The sequence below is a fragment of the Spermophilus citellus genome (assembly GCF_964194105.1).
Source record: "Spermophilus citellus genome assembly, chromosome: 6".
NCBI lineage: Eukaryota > Metazoa > Chordata > Mammalia > Rodentia > Sciuridae > Spermophilus > Spermophilus citellus.
Window position 1 is genome coordinate 152,962,272 of NC_138187.1, and position 25,930 is coordinate 152,988,201.

Below are 25,930 nucleotides of genomic sequence, written 5' to 3' on the forward strand. Positions count from 1 at the left end.
GTTTAACAAAGGTTAAATAATACCATTTGTTCCCCTGTGGTCCAAAGTAATCATAAAATAATCAATGGGGCTGGGGATGTGGCTCAAGCGGTAGCGCGCTCGCCTGGCATGCGCGGGGCGCTGGGTTCAATCCTCAGTACCACATAAAAATAAAAGATGTTGTGTCCACAGAAAACTAAAAAATAAATATTAAAAAATTCTCTCTCTCTCTCTCTAAAAAATAATAATCAATGAACATACAGAATTTGTACAATGTGAATTTGGAGTTTAGGAGGCTCTAGACTGAATACAAATCCAAATAACTGCAAAAGAGGTTTTAAAAATGTCATTTTAATTTTTACCATCAGGTGGCAGCTTAGGGTAAAAGATGAAAAAAAATTAGAAACAAAGAATGTGCTGCATTTGCTTTAAGCAAGTGTTGGGTTGTTTTTGCTTTAGAACATTTCCTTTGTACACTTACAGCTTGTCAACACTTAATGTGGAAACAATCAAATAATCCTAGAATAAATGTCAGAAAGCAAATTTTAAGGATATATGAAAGTCAAATCACAAAGCAAAACATGATATTTTTATTTTATGGGTATTATTGATACAAAGGCCTAATTTGGCTTTATCCCAGAAACATGATAAAATAACTTTGGCTTTATGCTGAGAACACTATCAAACACACTAAATCAGAATAAAAATATTTTTCAAATGTAGTTATACAATTTAATTTTTTTTTGGCTTTAAGTGTTTCACATATTCTCTAAAATATTTCTTTGGTAAGTTCTAGAGTCATCATGATGCTCTAAGTGTTCTATAGATGCAGGATACAGGTATAAAAATACTAATTTGGTTCTGAATTACCAGAAAAAAAAAGATTAACATCTAAATTTTTAAAAAAGTTTCAATTTTGATCAGTTTCTCAAAGGTAGAGAAAACAAACTCTATATCATGCATTATCCATAATCTTTCCTATTTACCTAGATAAGCATTTATTAATCATTTTAAGGCTATTAATATTATGTACAGTATGATTTCAAAGGTAATTATTGTAAATTTGTAATCTAGTATGTGAAATAGACACTTGTTATTGATGATAAATTTGAGCTCAAAATGAATCACACACAAAGTTCTGTGAGAACATCAAGAAGAACAGGAATATTTCCAACACTAGGAAATGAGAGGAAGTAGCCTTTGAGTTATTTCTAGTAGAACAATACACAGTATTATAAAAGTCAGACGAGGTAAGATAATTCAAGAATGAAGGAAGATAAAGAGAAGGCATGGGACAGGAAAGCACAAATGTTTAAAAGGCTACAAGTAATCAACATCAAGTGAAGGTGACATACCGAGGATGTGAGAGAACTGGTATGATTTGAAATGAAAAGGAATTTTGGGTCTGACTGTGGAAGGCCTTCTTGGGTCTTAGGAAAGGGGGAAAGATCTATATTTTGTAAAAATAACTGGTTGGTAGGTTACTTACATCTGTATTACTTAGTTGTTTTTAAAAAATAGATACCTCAGAACTCTAATGTTATGTCAAAGTCAGTTTGTATCAGCTCATAAGAATGGATTTGCTGAATAAAAAGAAATTTTGGATGTTGGTTGTTAAATACAAAATTAAAAATCAAGTCACAGTGATTTATTATCAGCTATATTAAAAATAAAAGTAATAAATATAGTTCATCACTTCCTAATAGTACTAAATTTCACTATTATCTATTTTTTGAGGTTATATATATTTATTCTATTTGTATGATGGAAATACAGTGCTGTGTTCCTGTATACCTTTTCCTAACTCTATATTCAATGTTATTATTTTAGTGACCTAAAACTGGCTACAGTGGAAATATTTATACCATGGAAATCAGCAAACACTACAAATCAGTGCTCCCTATCACCACTCCCAACTAAGAGCTGGTTTGTTAAAGATATACTAGTATACATCATTGTTGAGCTTCTTCTCTTAGAAAGTTAGTGGTAGGGAAAAGCATCTGCTATTCAAAAAGTGGTTCACAAGTGATTCTTATGAACACCCCAGCTTGGATAAACATATTTTCAGGTTTAATTATTTCCATAAAAACTTTTCTTTATCAAAAGCATACTGGGAGTTGGGTGCAGTGATGCATGGCTGTAATACCAGCAATTCAGCAGGGTGGCGCAAGAGGGTCACAGGTTCAAGGCCAGTCTCAATGAGATCTGTCTCAAAAAACAAAACCAGCATGTTGCTGCACACATGTAATCCTTGTAGCTCTGGAGGATGAGGTAGGAGGATTCCAAATTCAAAGCCAGTCTCAGCAACTCAGTGAGGCCCTAAGCAACTTAGCCAGACCCTGTCTCAAAGTTAAAAAAAAAAAAAAAAAGAGGGTGGGGGGTGGAGGCCGAGTTCAATCCCTGGAACCAAAAAATAAAATAAAAATAAAAACAACTAAAATATAGTTCAATGGTAGAGTGCCCCTGTGTTCGGTTCCTACTACCACATGCACACGCACACTCGCGCACACACACACAAATGTTGAATTGAATATCTATACCACATTGTATGTAAGAATTATTAATTTAAAATGTCAAATTATTTATAACTAAATAGAGTTGGATGTATTCTGACACGTTTATTTCATTCTATACAGAAATACGGTCTTGCTGAGTAGAATCATTCAATCACTCCTATCATGATTGCTTTAAAAAAGAATGCTATAATTCATATACAAAGGTTTGCAAAGAATAAAGTAAATTTAGCAACTTAATAAAATTCATTCTTCTCATGTTTCCACAAGATGAACACAAAGAGATGAAGACAAGCAACTTAACTATAAATTATACCAGCAACTTTTAAGCTGAATTCTTAGCATGTGCCACTTACTCTACAAATATTACTTTACTAACTTTTCCAACACAATGATAACATTTTGTTTGCTAGTACAAGTGAGGACATGAGAATAGAGTAATAGATACATTAGGTAGTAATAGATACATTGTAGAAAATTACAAAATGACTATTTCTCAAATGAGCATATGTACTATCAAAAGTCCTACTAGTGAAAACTGATTCTTTCCTTCTTTACTAATTACTGAAGAAATAACTGAGTTTAATTTATTAAATAAAATGAGATTGTAGAAAAAGTGAAATAAAAACAATAGATAATGAAACTAAAAGCAATATACTAATTTTTCAGTATTCCTAGATTTTTAATCCTATCCTTACAGTATAATTCTTAAAATGGCACAATGGGTCAGGTATTTCTCTTATTCAAGCCCATATTATTTCTGTGAAACTTTAATGAAACACACATGAGGAATGACTTTTAAATAAACATATATTCTTACAGAATATTTCACAGGAAGCAATATTTATCTTATGGACTTCCTCAACGATTAGCATATACTTGGTCTACATTTTAGTCTCATTTTAATTATTGCCCTCATTTGATCTTCCCCATTTCCCAAATGAAGACTGCCTCTCCCTGAAATCATCTGCCTTCATTGGTATTCAGAGGATATACTGAAAAGATATTATCACTTTAGGCAAGCAATTACATCTTATTCTCTCTTGGCTAACCCCAGTAGTCCACTTTAGTGATGTTCAGAATCACAGAAAATCAAGTCATTGCTATTCTACCCTAAGCTTATATCTATTACACACCTGCCACATTAGAAACATAATTCATACTGAACATATTTAGGGTAATAACATCTGCTGAATCAAAAACAAACAAAAATAAATTTCTTAGAGCTGTGTACCCACAGTCATTGTAGGAATGATAAAAGTGAAATAATGAGTCAGGAAAAGTGGTAATAGAGAAACCAGAATAATTACATACAGAAATCATTCTAAATCATGTTTCAGGAAAGAAATTTTGAAAAATGAAAAAAAGCAACACCCTGTCAAGAGAGAAAGTAAATAGTTTTCTTTTCACCTTATATCTTTCTGCTGTGGTAAGCTTATTAGTATTTAATCTGAAATTAAACACAAAAATGAGAGAGTAGACATAACTTTCAAAACCCCAGCCTATGATTGAGCTTTAATATCTGGCAAATCCTCAATCTATTCTTATAACCTAAACAAACAAAAAACTTGCTGAATTATAATTAGTGATGTTTTCTGAAAAATGAATTAATACACAATAGTTCCCAACTTATGATGGTTTGACTTCCAGTTTCTGACATTATAAGAGCGTGAAAGCCATATGCATTCAGAAGAAATCATTCTTTGGATTTTGATCTTTTCTTAGGCTACTGATGACAGGCAGCAGCAGTGAACACAGATATGGTAAACCATGAGACTGTGATTGTAAACAATTAACACTATATTATATTGTGTTTCTAAGCAATGATGTTTAGAAGGTTAGGTGTATTAAATGCATTTTTCACTTTGCAACAGTTTCAGTCTACAATGCGCTTATTGGGCTCCAAACATACAATAAGTTGTAGGCTAAGAACTCAGTAAATATTCTCCTGATCTTTACTGTGTTTTATTTAAAAGGGGAGATCACATGTAATTACTCCCTTGGTGATTACCATTTTTAGCCTGAGGGCATTATTATTCCCATTTTACAGTTTAAGAGTGTCAGTAAGTGGGAAGATAACTGAATTTGAAATCAGAGAAGACCTGGGTTTGAATCCAGACCCCAACTTTGTGATTATAGAAAATTTATACTCTTAAAACGATTGACACAAAAATGGAACTGATTAGGACTAAGTATAAAAGGGAGAACCAGAAATAGGAATCCTCATGCAAGAAGTGTTTTATACTAGATGGTGTTGTTTCTCCATGTTCATCTTGACTTGAATATGAAAAAACAGTTTCACAAGACTATGAACATTAAAAACATTTCTAAGAGTACTGGGGGAATGGCTCAGAGGTCAAGTGCTTGTTTAGCATGCAAAAGGCTAGGTTTGATCTCTAGCATTGAAATAAAACCACTTCATCCTGCCCCTCCAAGAAACCCACAAAATCAAAACCCATACACAACCCCCCCAAACTATATACATATTATTATTTCACATTGTATGGAAAATTATGTCTATAGGAAAAGATAAAAGTGGTCATCCTAGATGAAGGATAAGATTAAAGGGTCTCTATTTCTAAATTATTTGAAGTTTATAGTCATATATGTCTATCCATGTTTTAATTATATAATTAAAACTAAAAGAAACAGCTAAAGTTCAAGAAATAAAACCAAGAATTAATAAGTAGGATAGCAAAAATTAAAGTTTCTTCACAGCAAAGGAAACAAGAGCATGAATAGAGAGCCTAGAGTGAGAGAAAACCTTTGCCAGTACTTTTCCAACAGGGATTAATATCCAGAATAAAGACTTCAAAAAACTTCACACACACACACACACATACACACACACACACATTCTCTCTCTCTCTCTCCCCCCCCCCCAAATAACCCAATCAAAAGACCTGTTTAGATATTTCTCAAAAGAAGAAATACAGATCAAAAAAATATAAAAAAATGCTTGACATCTTTAGCAATCCATGAGATCCAAATCAAAACTACACTGAGATTTTATCTCACTTCAATCAGAATGGTAACCATCAAGAATTTGACCATTTCTGATGAGGATGTGAAGGAAAAAGATAAACTTCTACATTGTTGGTGGGACTGCAAGTTGGTACAACCACTGTATTCCTGAAAACACTAGGAAATGGAACCACCATATGACCCAGCTATCCTACTCCTTGGTATTTATACTAAAGAACTAAAATCAGCATACCATAGTGACCAATGTTTATAGCAGTATAATTCACAATGGCCAAGTTATGCCTAAACAGCTTTTTTCTTTCCCTCTCACCTCCTCACCCATTCCTCTTCCTTTCTTCCTTCATGCCAGGCAACTGTTCTAACACTGACCCACATCTCTAGCTCCTATAATAGCCACATTATGGACCAACCTCGGAGTCAATCAACAGATGAATGGATAAAGAAAATGTGGTATATATACATACAATGGGCCTCACACGAGCTAGGCAAATACTCTACTGCTGAGCCACAACCCCAGCCCTGATATATTGTTTTTTATAGTAAAAAATGGCATGTAGGTACTCCTTTATTAATCCAACAAAGGTTTACTGAGTGTCTACTATAATCTGCTTTGTTTATCTATTTATTTTTGGTACTGGGGATTGAATCCAGAAGCTCTTTACCATTGAGCTATTATCACCAATTGTAAGGAAGAATTAAATTATGTCATTTGCTGGTAAATGGATGGAACTAGACAACATCATTGTAAGTGAAATAAGCCAGACTCAGAAAGTTAAAGGTCAAGTCCAATGAACTTCTTCTATTTTCTCCTCCCCTCCCTTTCTTAATGGATGTTAGCATCTGCATATCAGAGAGAACATTCAGCCTTTGGATTTTTTGGGATTGGCTTATTTCACTTAGCATGACAGTCTCTAGTTCCACCCATTTACCAGCAAATGCCATAATTTCATTCTTTATGGCTGAGTAATATTTCATTGTGTACATATACTCATTTTCTTTATTGACAAAGGGGAATGAAGGGAGGGGAGGAGGGAAGGGGATAGTAAAGACAGGAGAATGAATTGGACATAACTTTCCTATGTCCATAAATGAATAAGACCAGGTAACTCCACATCATGTTCAACCATAGGAATGGGATCCTAATTAGAATAAATTATATTTCATGTATGTACATATGTCAAATACATTCTACTGTCATACAGAATGATAGTATATTTTAGATATACTGTCATGTATATCTAAAAAGAACAAATAAAAAATTTTAAAAAAAGAATGTTAAAGGTGGAATATTTCCTCTCATATGTAGAAGGGAGGGAGAGGAAGGAAGGAGGAGAAAGAGAGAGAGAGGGAGGGAGGGAGGAAAGGAGGACACTGGGAACTACTGGGGTATAAAATCTACCAAATTATGCTATGTCTATGTATGAACATACTCCAATGAGTCTTGCATACATATATGAACATATACATATTTATAATCCATTAATGAATATATAACATGTATAGTACACTAACTAAAATAATAATAATAAAAGGGAGATTAGTGGATGAGGGAGAGGGAGGAGGGGAGAGAAAGTGAAGGTACTGTGGAATAAGGTTGATCAAATTATGCTATATATATGAATATAGCATAATGAATCTCAGTACTATGTATAATTATAATACACCAATAAAAAGAAAAAAGAAAAAGGAAGACAGTGGACTAAAAGGAAACAGTTGTTATTAGGGTAGTTACATTAGTGATTTAAACAAGTCTTTAATATTGCTATATTGGTTTTTTCCCCTTCACCTTTACACCCATTGTATTATGACACTGTTAACAATAGCCAAAATGTGAAATCAGCCAAGGTGCTCAACCACATATGAACAGACTAAAGACTGTGTTATTGTGGTGAATAAATTGATATTACTTGTTGCTATACTGTTTTTTAAAAAAAATATTTATTTTTTTAGTTATAGCTGAACACAACACCTTTATTTATTTATTTATTTATTTATTTATTTATTTATTTATTTTTATGTAGTGCTGAGGATCAAACCCAGGGCTTCACACGTGCTAGGCAAGTACTCTACTGCTGAGCCACAACCTCAGCCTTGATATATTGTTTTTTATAGTAAAAAATGGCATGTAGGTACTCCTTTATTAATCCAACAAAGGTTTACTGAGTGTCTACTATAAGCTGCTTTGTTTATCTATTTTTTTTTTAAAGAGAGAGAGAGAATTTTTAATATTTATTTTTTAGTTTTTGGCGGACACAACATCTTTGTATGTGGTGCTGAGGATTGAACCCGGGCTGCACGCATGCCAGGCGAGCGCGCTACCACTTGAGCCACATCCCCAGCCCTTCTTTGTCTATTTATTTTTGGTACTGGAGATTGAATCCAGGACCCCTTTACCATTGAGCTATTATCACCAATTGTTTTTTATTTTTTATTTTGAGACAGGGTCTTGCTTAATTGCTGAAACTGGCCTTAAATTTGTGATTCTCTTGCCTCAGCCTCTAAGTTGCTGGGATTACAGGTGGTGTATGACTCCTGTTTCCTGTGATTTATTACCTAGATATAACACTTAAGATTAAATTTAAAGGAAAAATCTGCAACCTGGTATGTTTTGCAAACATTGGCTGAATGTCTACGGGGAAAGCAAGTATATTCTGGTGAATTAGGATGTACAGAAGAACCGTTAAGGGTTAAGCCTAAAAGAGGAGAGACAAAAACACAATGTTTAAATACAATTTTAGAACTATGCTTAGAGGATTTAGTTAGCCAGGCTTTTAGGAGGGAATATAGCTAGGAAAGGCTTCCTAAAAGATTTGTTACTTGAGCTGAACCCTGAAAGGACTTGAGTTAAACAGGTTTATGGAGCAGAGACCTATTTCCAGCAGAGTAGAAACCATTCATTCATTCAACAAATGGGCACCTGCTATATGTCAGGCACATAGTAGTGAATATTTTTCACAAAAGGGCAGACATATTCTCTGACTCACTGAGGCTCACTATTTATCATGGGTAGATAATCATCATATACACACACAAAAATCTAATATTTCAGAGAGCAGAAAGTACCATGATGAAAACAGAAGAAAGTGATATGATTGAGATGGGCAGAAGTGTTAAGGCACAGGCAGTGTTCAGGCAGAGAAGATCTTTTTTTTTTTTGATACCAGGGATTAAACTCAGGGGTACTCAACCACTGAGCTATATTCCTAGCCCCATTTTGTATTTTATTTAGGGACACTGTCTCACTGGTTTGCTTAGCACCTTGCTTACAGGAGTGCACCACCATGCCCAGCAGAGAAGATTTTAAGTAGAGTCTTGAGGAAGAAAAAGGAGTCAGTTATATGAAAAACTGAAGCAAGAGTCATATATGTAATAATATATTTTTTTTAGTGGCCATATTTGAAAAAGTAAAAAGAAACAGGTAAACTTAATTTTAATAATATATTTTATTTAATTCAACATATTTAAAATGTTTTAATTTTAGTAAACATTTGATATACATTCAATGCAAAATTATTGAGATCTTTTACATTATCTTTTTTATACTAAGCCCTTGATGTTGAGTTTGTACTTTATACTTACAGCATGTTTCAATTTAGACCAGGTACATTTTAGGGCAGGGGAGCTAGAACTGAGTGGTAGAGCATTTGCCTAGCATATATGGGGTTCTGTGTTTGACCCCATGCACTAGAAAAAAAGAAAAGAAAACTGATAGACTAAGCACATTTCAAGTGTTAATAGTTACATGTACTAGTAGTTATATCACCAAGCAGTACAGTTTAAGATATTGTAGGGGAGGGGCTGGGGTTGTAGCTTAGCAGTAGAGTGCTCGCCTTGCACACATGAAGCATTGGGTTCCATCCTCAACATCACATAAAACTAAATAAATAAAATAAAGGTATTGTGTCCATCTACAACTAAAAAAATATTTTTTAAAAAAGATATTGTAGGGGAGATGAATTGGGGGGTAAAGACTGAAAGGGCCCTGTTAGGCAAATGCGCTATCACTGAACTACATCCTAAGTACCCAAGAATGTTTTAATTATTATACTAATAAAGTTGTCAGTTCAGTGAGAGAAATGATGAGGACTAGAATTGAGCATGAGTATAAGGCACAAATATGGAAGGCAAAATCTGAAAAACATTTAGGAACTAAATGAAGGTGAGATACAGGATGCTTCCTACTTTTTAACCTGGGTAACTGAGTGGGATGGTACCATGAACTGAGAGACAGAACATGTCACCTAAAGCAAGCTTAGGAAAAAAAAATGAATTTTGTTATGAATATTTTGACTTTGAGGTATCTAAGGGACAACAAGGTGCAAGATGTCCAAAGATCAAATAGAAATAAAAATAAGAAGCTTAAAATACAATTTTGGGAGTCATACAGACAGAGATTGTAACCATTTTGGAATCATCATAATAATTGATACTCTTTCAAGTTAACATTTCTGAGATAAATAAAAATTCAATAGTATAAGTTAGCAAAGGACAAAATGTAAATTTAGAAAGAATCATTCCTATGATATTCATTTTTGCACAGTACCTTATATTTCAACAAACATTTGGAGAAGGCAACAAAGATACTGAACAGTCTACATATAATGTGTTCCTGAAAACGTGTATAAAATTAATGTGAAAAATACAATAAACAGACTTATATGTTACACAGAGATTGTTTCTCCAGAATTAAAAGGAAGTAACATAAGCTGAGCATGATGGCACATGCCTGTAATTCTGGTGACTCGGGAGGCTAGCAATGTTGATGTCAGTTTCAGAAATTTAACAAGACTCTGTCTCAAATTTTTAAAAAAGGAGGGAGTGCTGGGGATGTATCTCAGTGGTACAGTGCTTGCCTAGCATGAGCAAGATCCTGGGTTTAATCCCCAGTACTGTAAACCAACCAACAAACAAAAGTAATAACAAAATTTAATAATATTGGATAATACTAGGCTGGGGTTGTGGCGCTGTGGTTGTGGCTCAGGGGTAGAGCGCTTGCCTAGCACGCATGTTCAATTCTTAGCACAATATACAAATAAATAAAAAATAACAACTAAAAAAAATTAATACCACCATCCCTTGCCCTCTAGTACCATCTTTAATGAGATATTTCTAAAACTTTATATGCATTATTTGTTTTTCCCTTTACAACAAACTACTGTTGAACTTGAAATCCAATAAGTACCATATTGATAAAAAAATTTCTGATTTTTTAACCTCTTATAATTTACATCTTTGTTTTAATCGTGTTTATGATATTCTGTATACTAAGAATTCCCATGCATTTCAAGAAAAATGGACAAAATACAATAAATATTCAATTACATAAATTCATTAGTATTTGTGAAGAAGTGATGTTGCCAAAACTCACTAGTTGGCAGTTAGTCCTATGAAGCGAAAAAAAAAAAAAAAAAGAAAAAAAAATCTTAATCATAAGAGGGGTGTGTGTGTGTGTGTGTGTGTGTGTGTGTGTGTGTGTCTGTCTGTCTGTCTTTCTTTCTTTCATCCTCTTTCTAATCTCATAATACCCAAATGTCCAGGTTTCAACTGAAAATCATTAGTCACACCATTAACCAAGAAAGATCTCAAACTGGATGAAAAAAAAAAAAAAAATTAAAAGCTGTCAAAACTGAGATGCCAGTGATGTTGGGATTATTGGATAATGATTTTAAAGTAGTCATGATAAAGAAGAGCCAAATGGAAATACTAGAACTGAAAATGCAATAAACAATCAAATAAATAAAAAACCCAGAAGCTCAGCAAAACAGAGGGGCTAAAGGAATAAATCAGCAAGTGGAAAGACAGAACAACAGTAATTATATAACTTGAATAACAGAGAGAAAACAAACTCCAAAACAAACAATGTGCCCCTGCAACTTGGGGATCAGTGAGAGCATAAAAAATGATCTAACATTTGTTTTATTAAGATCCTAGAAAGAGAGGAAAGAAAGGATGTGAAAAAGTATTTGAAGAAATAGTGACTGAAAATTCCACAAAATTGGGAAGAGATATAAACCTATATTTCAAGATGAGCAAACCCCAAATAGAATAAATCCAAAGAAATCCATGCCCGAACACATAACTGAACAATTGAACTTCTGAAAAGTAAAGACAAAACAATAACAACAACAAACAAACAAAAAAACCTCAAAGTAGCTTAGCACCCCCACCCCCATTGAGGAATAACCATTTGAATGACAGAAACCTTCTAGAGGCCAGAAGGAGGCAGCACAATATTTATCAAGTACTCAAACAAAAGTCCTGTTAACCGAGAATTTTATACCCAGTAAAAATATCCTTTAAAAACGAAGGAAGCTAGGCGCGGTGGTGCACACCTGTAATCCCCAAGTCTCAGGAGGCTGAGACAGGAGGATTGAAGGTTCAAAGCTAACCTCAGCAACAGTGAGGTGCTGAGCAACTCAGTGAGACCCTGTCTCTGAATAAATACAGAATAGGGCTGGGGATGTGGCTTAGTGGTGGAATACACCTGAGTTCAATCCCCAGGACCAGCCCCCCTCCGCCCCCTGGCAAAAAGGAGAATTCCAGACATCTTCAAGATAAAGGAAAGCTAAGAGAATATCACAGCAGCAGGCATACTTAAACAAAATAAAACAAAACAACAACAACAATAACAAAAAACTGTGGAAATTCTCCAAACAGAAAGGAAATACCAAGAGAACCTTAGGACATTAAGAAGGAAGAAGACAGTAAGCAAAAATATGGGTAAACACAATGGGCTTTTCTTCTCCTAAATTCTACATTACACTTAACCATTGCAGCAAAAAATATAAACACTGTTTGATAGGGTTTTAATATGTGTAGAGAAGGCATTTAAAACCATTATAAATGGGCAGGGCCAAAAAGATCAAAGGGAGGTAAGATTTCTACCACCATTCAAACTGGTAAAATGATGGTTAACAGAACATTCAGTCATGTGTATTTAATGGAATACTTAGAACAACCTCTAGAAAAGCAACATGAAGAGGTATGCTAAAAAGTAAATCAAAATAGAATTATAAAACAGTATAAATAAAATCATAAATAGAAAAAAAGAATATACTTCAACATCTAACATTCGATAATTACATTAAATGGCAATGATCTAAATACACCAATGTAAAGAGAGATAGGCTGAATGGATTAAAAAACATGATCCAACTATATTTTGTCTATAAAAGGTTGGATGTAAAAGAATGAAAAATACATATTATACAAACATTAATAAAAGGAAAGCAGAAGTGGCTGAATATATAAAACTATCAGATAATATAGTATACTTCAGAGCAAAGAAAATTACTAGACACAAAAAGGGACATTATGATACAAGAGTCAATCAACCAAGATGCAACAATCTCAGTTGTGTTTGTACCAAACAATAGAGCAACAAACTATATGAAGGAAAATCTGATAAAGAGAATTCAAAAAAGAAGCTGACAAATCCACAATTGTAAGTTTTGAAATTTCAACATTCCTCCTCAATAATCAATAGAACAAATATAGAAATAAACAAGGAAAACTCAACACCATCTACCAACAAGATCTAATCAATATTTGATACTAACTCACCCAATAAACAGAACATATTTTTCAAGTGCCCACAAAATATATACCATCATAGACCAAATCCAAAGCCATAAAACAAACCTTGACAAATCTAAAATAGTTCAAATCATACAGAGTCTCTTCCGTGATTATACAAGTTAACCTGAACTAGAAATCAATGAGAGAAAGAGAAGAGGATTTGAACCAGAAATTAGCAACAGACAGATGGTAGGAAAATCTCCAAACAGTTGAAAAGTAATCAGTATACTTTGAATTAATTCACATGCCAAGGAGGAAGTCCTAAGGGATATTTTAAAAATAAAGAATTGAAGGGCTGGGGATGTGGCTCAAGCGGTAGCGCGCTCGCCTGGCATGCGTGCGGCCCGGGTTCGATCCTCAGCACCACATACCAACAAAGATGTTGTGTCCGCCGAGAACTAAGAAATAAATATTAAAAATTCTCTCTCTCTCTCCTCTCTCTCCTCTCTCACTCTCTCTTTAAAAAAAAAAAGAATTGAATAAAAAGGGAAGTATGTAATCAGAATTTGTGGGGAACAGCTATAGCAATGCTGAGAAGAATTATTGCATTAAATAGATATATTAGAAGAGAGGGAAGTCTCAAGTCAAGAATCTAAGCTAAGCCCCTATCTGAAGAATCTAGGAGAATCTGCTTCCTGGTTGCCATGTCCTGAACTGCTCTCTTCCTCCATGTCCTTCTGCCATGATGTTCTGCCTCACCTTGGGCACAGAGCTACAGAGCTGCCCTATGGTCGGAGACTTCTGAAACCACCTGATTTCACCCAGTACAAAACAAAATAAAACACAAGAAGTCTGAAGAGTGGGATTTTTCCAGGAAGGCAAAACAGTATATGGATAAGAGTCCCATTTGCTCCCCGCCCCCCGAACTTACCTCTGGATCTTGTGCCCTATCCCGAAGCCAGGTCATCTCACAACTGTAAGACCATGGGTTCCCATGGACCAAAATCACTGGGCAATGATGATAATCACTGTTGAAGATACACCCCAGAACAAGGAATGGAGCTCTGAACCATGCTGCTACATGGATGAACCTCAGAGACACTTGGAACTGAAGCCTGTCACATATTGATTAATTCCATTTATAGAAGATATCCAAAATAGTTAAATTCATAGAGACAGAAAATGCATTGGTGGTTTTGAGGAGGGGGAAGGGGAAACAACTCCTTATTAAGTACTGGGCTCCTCTGGGAATAATTAAAAATTTTGGACTAGATAGGTGGATGCACAACAGTATGACTATACTAAATGCCACTGAACTGTATATCTTAAGGGGTGAACTTAATGTTATCTGACATTGCCTTTAAAAAAAAGCAATTTACAGATTAACTTTGTATGTGACTTCAGGATGTGGTTTGCTCTATAAACCAGTTCCAATGCTTTTGAAGATGGAGAAGTGAAAAGAAAAATAATGGTGGTGCTTGAATTTCCCTCAATTGAAATGGTACTTGGTGCAGAACATTCCTGATGTGAAAGCCACCAAGGATTTCCTCTATTTATTCAATGCCTATTACTTGGGTTTGGGGACTTCTTTTTTCCTTTGGTGCTACAATAAAGTCCCATTCCATTAAAAAAGAAAAAAAAAGGTATCTAGGAAAAAAGAACAAACAAACCAAAAATAAACAAACATCCTACAATAAGCAGAAGAAAGGAAACAATAAAGAGCATAAATTAGTAAAACTGAAAAAACAATTGAGGGGAAAAAAAATCAATGAAATAAAGATCTGGTTCCTTGGAATGATAAAAATGACAACTTCTAGCAAGTCTGACAAGGAAAAAAAAGACACAAATGATCAATATCATAAATGAAACTGGAAATATCATTAAAGTCTCTGCAGAAGTCAAAAGGATAGCAAGAAAATACTTAGAGCAACTCCATATGCATAAATTTGGTGACTCAGATGGAATGGCATAATTCTTCCGAAAAACACATATAACAAATTAACAAATACTAAGTAGATTACCTGAAATAGCCTATTAAGAAAATCAAATATGTAATTTAAAAGACTCCCAACAACCAGTCTCCAGGCATGGATGATTTACCTTGAGTTTAACACTGTATCACTGGGAAAGGATCAGAAAATTCTATAAACTTAGAAAGCAGTATTGGGAGAACAAAAACAATCACAAGGTCTAGGTGTAAATTCCAGCTTTGACACCTACTTGCTATTTGATTTTGAAGCTATATTGTCTGCATCTAGATTGATATCCCAGGTTCTTCTACTTCTTAGCTGTATGAGTTAAGCAAATAACTTACCCACTCTGTTTTCAATTTCCTTGTCTGTAAAATGAAAATCAAGTGCTGACCTATACTCTCTTTTACCTAAGTTTTACAAAGTCTCTTTTTTTACCTAACTCTAGTCAGACTTCTCTACCCTCTAGATCTCTACCCTGGCATCTTAGTGTCTGCATCAGCCAGTTGCATAAGAATCTTGCTAAATCAGTTGAGAATCCTACCACACTGTTTTTCCACCCTAGGTATCTGATCACCATATACTGCCATCAGCAGAATCCTGTCAAGTCAGTTTAGCCAGAAATCTCCCCAACCCTAATGTTTTCTTTTAGTGTTTCCCACCCAATGACCCTCACTCTGCTTCTTGGCTAGAAATCTCCACTTTTTAATGATACAGTTCTATGTGGAGACCATTTTTCTTCAAATGCAATAGTTCCTGAATAAAATGCCATTTTAAAGTTCTGTCCAATTCTGGTTTTAAGACCTCAGCTTTCTGTGAGCATTAAATGAATTAATACATGTTAATTGCCTTAAAATATTCCATAAACATTAGATTTCAATAACATCACTATTCTTTATCTACCATTTGTACATGCTTTGCATTACTTTTTAACAGGCTACCAAATAATATTTCTGTTACTATAAATAAACTATTCTATTGCCGTACGCCTATTAGATGATTTCAGTTTTTCACTATATAATGCCAGAGATACACTCATTTTTGCCAACTTTTTTACTTGCTTCTGGAGAAGTTATGGAATGGGCGTTACTAGGTCAGAAAGAATGAATGATTTTAAGACTCTTACCAGAATCTCCAAATTGCTTACCACTTTTTACTCTATCAATAGATTGAGGGTTCATCTCTCCATACCCTTGTCAAAAATGAGCATCATAACTTCTTTGATTCAGTATTATTTTAACTTTCATTTCTTTGACTATTAGTGAAGTTTAATATTTTAAAAAAATTTTTTAGTTATACATGGACACAAGATCTTTATTTTGTTTATTTATTTTTATGTGGTGATGAGGATCAAACCTGGTGGCTCACATGTGCAAGGCAAGCGCTCTGCCACTGAACCACAACCCTAGCCCTATTTTTTATATTTATTAGATATATATATTCTGCAAAATGTTTATGCCCTTTGCCCACTGAAATCAGTTAAATTGTTTTCCATATAATAGTGGATTAGATTATTGCTAAAAAATAGCATCTGGACCACAGAAATATTCCACAAATGGGGGAAGATAGCAGATAAAGCAAGTACAGGTTTTAAATGTACTTGTGAAGCAGGACTTGTTTTTGTCAGTGACACTTGAGAAGCTTCCCTGGAAAAATGCTGTTGCTTTAGTTGGGGTTCCAGTATGAACACAGAACAGACCTGAAACTAACCTGCAGTGATGCGCCAAGTTCAGTTGAAAAAGAAGCTGGAAGCAGTGCTATCAAAATAAGCCCAATCTTGTTCAGTCAATTCCTAGCAGTCCTGAAGATGCCCAAACAGGAATAAATTATAGCTGTTTTAAGCTACTGAGTTTTGGGGTTGGTTTATTAGGTAAAAGTAGCAGATGAGCATACTTACCATATTAAACTTTAAAACTCTGATGGAAAGAGATTCATATATACTCGATTACTAAGTTCCCTAGAGTAACACATAATAGTTCTTAGCAGAAATTCAAGGCCTTATAGTACATTCACCTATTCCTTTGTTTCCTTTCTCTTTCTCCCTTTTATTTATTTATTTATTTTGCTGAGAACACCTAGACACAATAACATCATTTGATGTTTATTCTAATTGCCAATAGCATTCTCATATAAAACTATGTATGATATAAAACAGTACATAATAAAAATTAAAATTCTGTTTCCAAGCAATGGTCTTCAAATGTCTTTCCAACTTTTAAACAACAAAATAGTATAATTTTTTGTGTATGGGTGTTTCAAAAGAACATAATTATATATGGAAATGCTAACTCTATCAGTTGTAAGAGCATTTAAGAAAATAAAGGTGACTAGAGAAAACACAACAAAATGGTAGCAGGGTGTAAGCACATGTGTCATTTTTTTTAAGTCCTTTTTTAAAATGACAGAGCAGACACAAAGGGAATTTAATTTACTCAAAGCTATAATTTTTATTATACACACATATTTAAGCAGATTTTAAACATTTTTTAAAACATTTATTTTTCAATCATTTATAGAGAAACAATTTTAACTGATTTTAATCGGCAAAGGACATATATTTTATATATTTATTATTATTAATTTTTTTGTATGATTAAATCCAGCTTGAGCTACATTTCCAGCCCTCTTTTAATTTTGAGACAGGTTCTCACTAAGTTGCTTAGGGCCTCACCAAATTGCTGAGGCTGACCTTGAATTTGTGATCCTCCTGACTCAGTCCCAAGTCCTGGGATTACAGGCTTGTAATTAATATTTTAAAAGTTATTAGTAGATATAATTATAACCATTTTAAAATTAGTACAATGCCAAGTAGATAAAACTTACTCAAAAAACATTTTTGAATTAAAATCAAAATAATCAGAAAAAAACAATATCTTTTTTAGCTTTATGATGTCAGTAGGTCTCAAGCAATACTGTCAAGATGAATACTAAAACAATCTATTTCTTTTCTGTATTATTAGTCAGACTAGGACAATTACAGCAGAATATATCAAGTTCAGAAGCATTAAAAGTTTTGAGCTCCTTTCAATAATGAGGGAGAAATGGGAACATTTGTCCAAATGAGTTAAAAAAGTTTTTAAAAGCTAATGAAACAAAAATTTCCCTAGAGAATTAAAAAAAAATTACCATTTCTATTAAGACTAAAATTTGAAAATCTGGCATAGTAGCCTATTTCCAAAGGTAAAAAGAGGGTAACAAACTGACCATACCCCAGAGAAGTACTTCTGGACTACGTGGATTCAATCAAACCAGTGAAATGGCTATTGCACTGAAGGCACTTGACTCCTGTAGAGGAATCCTTATTCAGTAGCACAAGACCCCTAGAGAATGTTAAACAAGAAGGGATCTAGAAGGGATTTGGACGCGAAAACAATCAACCTCTCAGATATAAATGAACCCGGAATGTGCACAGAACCTCTCTTTATTTTTAAGTATTTAAAAAAGTTTAATAGCAATGCCAACAACAAAAACAAACAAACAAGAAGTCTATAGGAAAATATGTAGTATTTTTTAAAAGAAGGTCCCTTCACATAGTTAAAAAAATAGCAAAGAATTTAAAAATTAAGAATTTATAACTATTTGAGAATGTCAGGAACTAAATAAAAAACAGAAAATCCAAGAAGTGCTCTCCTTTAAAAACTGGTTAGAAGTAACAACATAATGGCCTTTTCTGTTATTGTACCTCCCACAGGCTTTTTCCTTGCCAAAGCCAAGAAACCTCAAGGACATTTTAAAAAAATATTTAAAACAATTTCCTGTTTCCTCTAATCCCAATTCAACACTTGTGAGTTGGCTTCAAATTTAGCCATGTAGTGAAATGTGAATTCTTAAATACAGAGACTGGCTGCTACCTAAATTCCTTTGCTTTTGAAACTCAGTGAAATATTTCAAATGTGCTTTCTTCTTAATATAACAAATGAGGACTGACTACAATATTATCATATTCAGTCCCTCTAAAGTGGGTTGCCTAAACCTTTTCCTTCACTTTCTAAAAAATGATTCTAAGTGCAGAGCTAACTCTTATAACTCCATTAAAAAAAAAAAAAAAAAAACAAGTCATGTAGTATAACGTAAAATACAACCTTTGAAGCAATCTTGAAAATTCCCCTAATATAATGCTGTTACTATGGTAACTCTTGCAGGCTAGTTCTTTGACTAGATTGTTGAGTGTGAACAAGGTTACCTCACTATCTTTTATTCTATTCTTATGAAATTTTATCCTTTTTAATAGCACACACATTTAAAAGAAAAGTTATCTACCCAGTTAGCCATACTGAACCTATTCTTTTGATTCAATGCTTATTTCTAAAGTCTATGTTTTCTGATGACTTTTCTCCTTGAATACTATTCAAGAAAACAACAGAAATCAAATCTTAGTTGTGATCATCAATCAACGCCATATTTTCTGTTAGTCATCCCTCTGAGTTTTCTTTGTGACATTTTCCCATTCTAGGCTTTTTGTGTAGAAAATTTCAGTTATAAATATTAAATATGTAGCAATTCAAATTATTTTTTAAAATTTTGTTGTTGTTGATTGACCTTTATTTTATTCATTTATTTATATGCGGTGCTGAGAATTGAACCCAGTGCCTCACACATGCAAGGCAAGCGCATTCTGTCGTGAGCTACAAACAACCCAAGCCCTGAAAATATTTTTAAAAACATTAGGGATAGGATTAAGGTACATAACCAATGATTCCTTTTATAAAAAAGCTTTAAAAAATTGATGGGTATGTGAATTGTGTTCAATGAGTAAACAGCTATATTACTTAGGCAAAATGCCAAAGACATTCCTAACTGATACTTCCTCTGTGCAACCTCCCAACCCAGGGCAATCATGAGTTTCTCTTAAAAAGACTACAAAGGAAGACACACATAAACCAGCTCTAGTCAGCAAAAGGAGCTATATTTCATTTTAGCCTAAATTCCACTGATGTAGTACATTATAGTCTATAAGGTAATTTCATGAGTACTCCCTTACTGAGTCCCATGACCAATGAGTAAAGTATACAGGATAGGTACCATTACCTCCATTTTAAAGATGTGGCTTTGTGTGAAGCACCTCCCCTCCTCCCCCACTAAAAAAGCCCTAGCTGATGAATAGAAGTAGGAAACTATCACTTCTACAATGCACAAATCACATGGCTAGGTAGCTCCATGGCCAAGGATTGTCTAGCATACAGGAGGCTCTGAATTCAATCCCAAGTACTACCTATACACACACAAAAGACAAAATAAAAATCATGGCTTTGGGCAAAGCACATGATGAGATAATTAGAGTCCTCTTAATATAAACAATAGGATGTAGTTCTCACAGATGTTACCTTACACACATAGGTCTTCTCTAAACTTCCTGATTCTATGGCATACAGGGCTGGGTCAGAGACTTGTGTTATTGGCTCTTCTGGTATCTTGTTTCTCTCCCTGCATTCTATGTACAGTTTTTTTTTTTAATATTTATTTTTTAGAAGTAGTTGGACACAATACCTTTATTTATTTATTTATTTTTATGTGATTAAAAAAACCAAAATTTACCATTTTAACAATTTCCACGTGTACAATTTGGTAGTGGTTAAGTATAGTCACATTGTACAACCAATTAATGCCTTTTCAGTTGTCTATTTTCCATTTTCCCCTGGTAAATTATAATTCTTTTTTTTTTTTTTTTTGTAGTGCTGGGGATTGAACCCAGGCCTTGTGTATGCAAGGCAAGCACTCTACCAACTGAGCTATATCTCCAGCGCTAAATTATAATTCTTTTTTTTTTTATATTTATTCCTAAGTTTTTTAGGTGGACACAATATGTTTATTTTACATTTATGTGGTGCTGAGGATCGAACCCAGTGCCTCGTGCATGCTAGGTGAGCGCTCTACCACTGAGCCACAATCCCAGCCCAAAATTATAATTCTTAAGGGAAGAACTATGCTATGTTTTTAGTGCATAGTACACCCTATTACACAGAATAGTCTTATATACTTCTGTGTGTGTGTGGGGGGGTGGTACTCGGGATTGAACCCAGGGGTGCTCTATTTCTGAGCTTGACATTCCAAATCATTTTTATTTAGTTAGTTTTTATTTTGAGACACAGTCTCACTAAATTTCCCAGGCTGGCCTCAAATTTGCAATCCTCCTGCCTCAGCCTCCTGTGTGGCTGGAATTACAGGCACGTGCCACCGTGCCCAGCTTAATAAATACTTTCTGAATACAAGTTTCTGCTGCATGTTTGTCTGTGTCTGTCTATCTATCCATTCACCTAATTCAGAATCAGAACTAAGGAATGAGGTATTTCCACAAAAATGATGCAAATATGTTAACCAGAAGGAAAGACTTTTTTTGACTAGTTTCCCAATTAGGGTATGAAGAGAATTAGATTGTGTCACCCCAAATATGCCACCTTGTCTAAAGACTAAACTAGAGCAACTGAAAAACAGCAGATGCAAGAGAATCTCTTTGCCCTCTTCTGTCTAAAAGCAAGGCAACAGAAGTTTTCATTCAAACAGAAGCAAGGCAACAGAAGTTTTCATTCAAAGTTGTCTCTCTCTCTTAATTATTACAGATGACTGACTCTTAAGGAGGAGACACCACTTGAGTCTGCACAACAAACATTTTAAAAAAATCTTTTTCTTCCGTTAGTTTTCCCATAAATTTAACCTCCTACCATTTATATTCCCTAGAAACCCAATCACCTCACCCATGTCTACTTACTTTTCCACAACTTATTGCTCTCTGTAAAAATGATATATAAGCCCCTTGGTCTAACCACTTCTTTGGATCTTCATTTCTTTCCTATGAAGACTTCTTTATATATAATAAACCTTTTCTCCTATTAATGTATCTTCTGTCAATTTAATTTGCAGGACATCTGTCATTAATCTAAGTTTGGATCTGGAGTGTCCTCCAAAGTTTCATGTGTTAAAGGTTTGGTCACCAGTCTGTGGCATTAGTGGAAGGTGGTGGAAAGTTTAGGAGGTGGGGCCTAGTTGGAGAAAGTAGGTCATTGAGGCCATGCCCCTGAAAAGAAAAGAAAAACTTTTCTCTCCCCTTCAGGTAAATTGCAGATATTTTCATAAATTTGGATGAGTATAATCTGTAGCTTCAAGATTTTTCTCAAATATACATTTAAATAATGTGATAAAATCAAAGTAGTTTAGCAAACAGGTATTAATATTAACATGTTGCCAGGTATGGTGGCACACACCAGTTATCCCAGAGACTTGGAAAGCTGAGGCAGGAGGATTGCAAATTTGATGCCAGCTTCAGCAACTCAGCAAGACACTGTCTTAAAATAAAAAAGGCTGGGAATATAGTGCAGTAGTAGAGTGTCTCTGTCTTCAATGCCCAGTACCCCCACCCCTCCCCGCCAAATTAATATTTTAACTTTCCTATTATTTAAATATGTGGGGCTAAATAAGGATGGACTATTGTTGAGAAACTAAAAATGTTAATAACTAATGACTGGTTAACAGATCAGTTTTTATTCAGTTTATGATCAATTCTTTGCTTTAATTTATTTCTAATTCTGTTTTCAATAAGGAAAACTTGCTTAGTATAATAATTCATAGACTATGTAATTTTGTTGGCATATAACTGAATTTGTTCAAACACCTAAGTGACATCTGCAACATTCTCCTCTTCACAGCAATGTTAATAAGATTTTTCAGACTTTATCTAACTGAAAAAGGGAAAAGTAACATAAATTTATTTCATCAACAAATATTTATGTGCACCAGACACAGAGGCACATGCCTGTAATCCCAGCAATTAAAGAGGCTGAGGCAGGAGGATCACAAATGCAGGTCAACCTCAGCAACTTAGCAAGATCCAGTTTCAAAATAAAAAATAAAAGGGCCGTGGATATCCCTCAGTGGTAAAGCACCCCTTGTCAATCCCCAGTATAAAAGAAAAACAACAACAACAACAACAACAAAACAACAACAACAACAACAACAAAAAAAAAAAACAAAGGAAGGAAGAGGAAAGAAAAGAAGGAAGTTTGGTTGACTTATGTACAATTTTTATTTTATTAAAACTTGTAATATATTTGTAAAGGTGCTTTCATCAACCATAGATAATAATCAGGATAAAAATAATTACAACCCAGAAAAGAAAAAAATTAATCTTTAATCAGCACCTTGTAAAGAAGTAAAGAATTTAATTTCAATTTATATACATACATAGATGACAAAAGTCATTAAAATATAAAAATGTATTACATTTGTTACATATAGTTTGGAACTGGAGTGTCCTCCAAAGTTTCATGTGTTAAAGGTTTGGTTACCAGCCTGTGGCACTAGTGGAAGTGGTGGAAAGTTTAGGAGGTGGGGCCTAGTTGGAGAAAGTAGGTAATTGAGGCCATGCCCCTGAAGGATATATTGGGATCTCTCTCTCTCTCTCCCCCTCCCCTCTCCCCTTCTCTCCCCACTTCCTTCCCCCCATTTCTGGTTACCATGAGCTGACCAGCTTTGCTCTACTGAACATTCCCTGCAATGATGTTTTGCCTGGTCACAGGTCCAAAACTGATGGGAACAAGCAACCATGGACAGAAACCTCTAGAATTCTAAACCTAAATAAATCCTCCTTTAAGTTGATTTTTTTTCCCCAGGTATTTTGTCATGGTGATGGAAAGATGACTAACACAACATTAAAATAAAAATATATTACATTAAAATAAATGGGAAAGAGATAAACTTTCTATCGTAGACTGCTTCATTTTTTAATAAATCATGCTAAATATCAGACTTTTTAATTTAGGCAACCTGGATATATTTAGTAGAAATATTTAGCAGTTTTATTTTAAAATGTTTTAAATGTACTAGTAATGACATATTTTGTATTTTTTAAAACTTCAGATGAAAAATTTCAGCTGTAAATTTAAAAATGTTCAAGAGATAATATAGTATATAAAATTAATTGTAGGGACTCATGAATGGCCAAAAATGTCTAAAGACCAGAAAACTATTAAAATTATTATTTTTCTAGCTTTGACTTTTTTAGATTCGGAGTGCCCCCCAATCTTACCTCCATACTAGGGATTTAACCTAGGGGCTCTCTACCACCGGGCCACAACCCCAGACCCCTTTTAAAATTTTGAGATAGGGTCTCACTAAATTGTCCAGGCTGTCCTCAAACTTGGAATCCTCAGCCTGAGCATCTTAAGTAGCTGGGATTATAGAAGAATGCCACTGTGCCTGGCAGGACTTAAGAGTGCTTACAGACTTAAGGAATTCAGGTTTTTGGCTTCTTAATAAATGGTATTAGTATAGTCATAGCTACATTATGTTCTAAAATATTCAACCAAAAATACAATGTTTATTTTCACCTAGGAATGGGAGAATGGTTCTTAATAATTTAGTAAAAGGAATCATAAAATACCATGTATCAAATCAGCTGGCTAATTTATAAATTTATTATATCAACCTTCAAAATGATAATGTATTCCAACACTGAAAGATGGCATTTCTCAGCAAGAGTTAAAATTATGGGAGCTATGGGGATGTGTTTCCTTCACTGAGGTCCTTAAATTATATCAGTTAACACGAGTACCCATTAGTAGTAAAATTATTGGCCACATTTATCACTACTACTCTAACCACAGAATCTATTGCAAAAAAATACAAGTATGTTATAATGTGTTCTGCTGGACCAAATCTCAAAGCTTACTAAAATAATGCCCTGATCTTTCATGACTATCAGACACTTTTGGTAAGTATTTTGTAGCATTGGCTAAGGCTCTTAAAATACAGTCTCTCAATTAAAAAACAAAAATCACTGAAAAAATTTTACCCAAGTATTTAAAAATAAGTACAATAATTTTAATTAGTTACATTTCCTTTACCAACTACAGATGAGAAGCACAGTATCTAAGGTGTGGGCTAATATTGATTTAAATAGATAAAGAAGGAATGCATTTTAGTAAAAGGAAGTGAGATCGTTGATTGACATTTCTTGGAAAAAGGTTAAAAATTCAAAAGGAGTGACTGCATGTAGCTCAGAACTTAAAAGCTTTTTTCTCTTCCAAACAGAAGAGCAGGAGCAAGTAATAACGGGTTGTCATGGAGACAAAAAACTAGAGGGATCTAAGAACTCAATTTGCAGTTAAATGGGCTGGAAACAATCCTTACTACTTGGTGAAGGAAAGCGATTAAAAGTATACTTGATTGCCAGAGGGACTCTTTTTTACCTAGCCATTTCCCCACCTCATTAATGAGCAAGGAAGTCTAAAAAACCAAATGAAAACCCAAGGTATCCTTAGACTGAACCCATTAAACATAATTCAGGATTTCAAACATTATCACAATCCTTCCTATTCTAAGTGACTATATTACTTTTCAATGGTAATCATCAGTAAATATTAGAATGAGATTAAAATTACGTTTAAGAACAAACTGATATAAATGAAGGAACCATAATTGCAGTGAGAAAAAAGAACATGACCAATGGAAAAGTAACCAGAGTGAGAAATAGATTCAAGAAGTGAAAATTCAGACCCTGAAAAGTCTCTTTAAGTCAATTAGAGTATACCTTTGTGAGTGCTGTAAAGGGCTGCAAACGTCACCATGAAGAAAGTTGTGGAGTATTTGCCAGCATTAACTAAATGAGGAAAGGCCCTTCTTGTGTCACGGTATCGACGCAGGCACTGGATGAAGCGAAGCCAAGCAGGAATGCACTGAACAATGGCTCGCACACCATATGAATATTTATGGCAGATTTCTGGTTCTGTGAAGATTCCAAAAAAGAAAAAAATTACAACTAAAAAAAAGCATGTTTACAACACTTAGTCATACAGGGTAACCATTAGCAAGTTCACAAAGGCAAAAGGCTTAGGGTTCAGAATTACTTCCTTCCTTGCAACTATTATATTCTCAAGCCTTTTAGTGGTAGTTAAACCAAGGAAAAGAGGTAAAAATCTATAGAGGGGACTAGAAGGAAAATCTGCTCTCAGATTTATGGATATGTGTTCTAGA

General features: G+C 34.2%; 1 protein-coding gene and 1 long non-coding RNA gene across 2 annotated transcripts in view; one reads left to right on the forward strand and one right to left on the reverse strand.

Moving 5' to 3' along the window:
* The window catches only part of LOC308650944, a 902,096-nt gene that overhangs the window by 247,397 nt on the left and 628,769 nt on the right, over positions 1 to 25,930 (forward strand). The window lies entirely within an intron of this gene.
* Positions 1 to 25,930, reverse strand: part of XPR1 (xenotropic and polytropic retrovirus receptor 1) — a 182,757-nt gene that overhangs the window by 17,059 nt on the left and 139,768 nt on the right. The window contains exon 11 of the mRNA XM_081297506.1: positions 25,488 to 25,682. Within this exon, the coding sequence (XP_081153632.1) occupies positions 25,488 to 25,682 (195 nt within the window). The remainder of the gene's footprint in view (positions 1 to 25,487; positions 25,683 to 25,930) is intronic.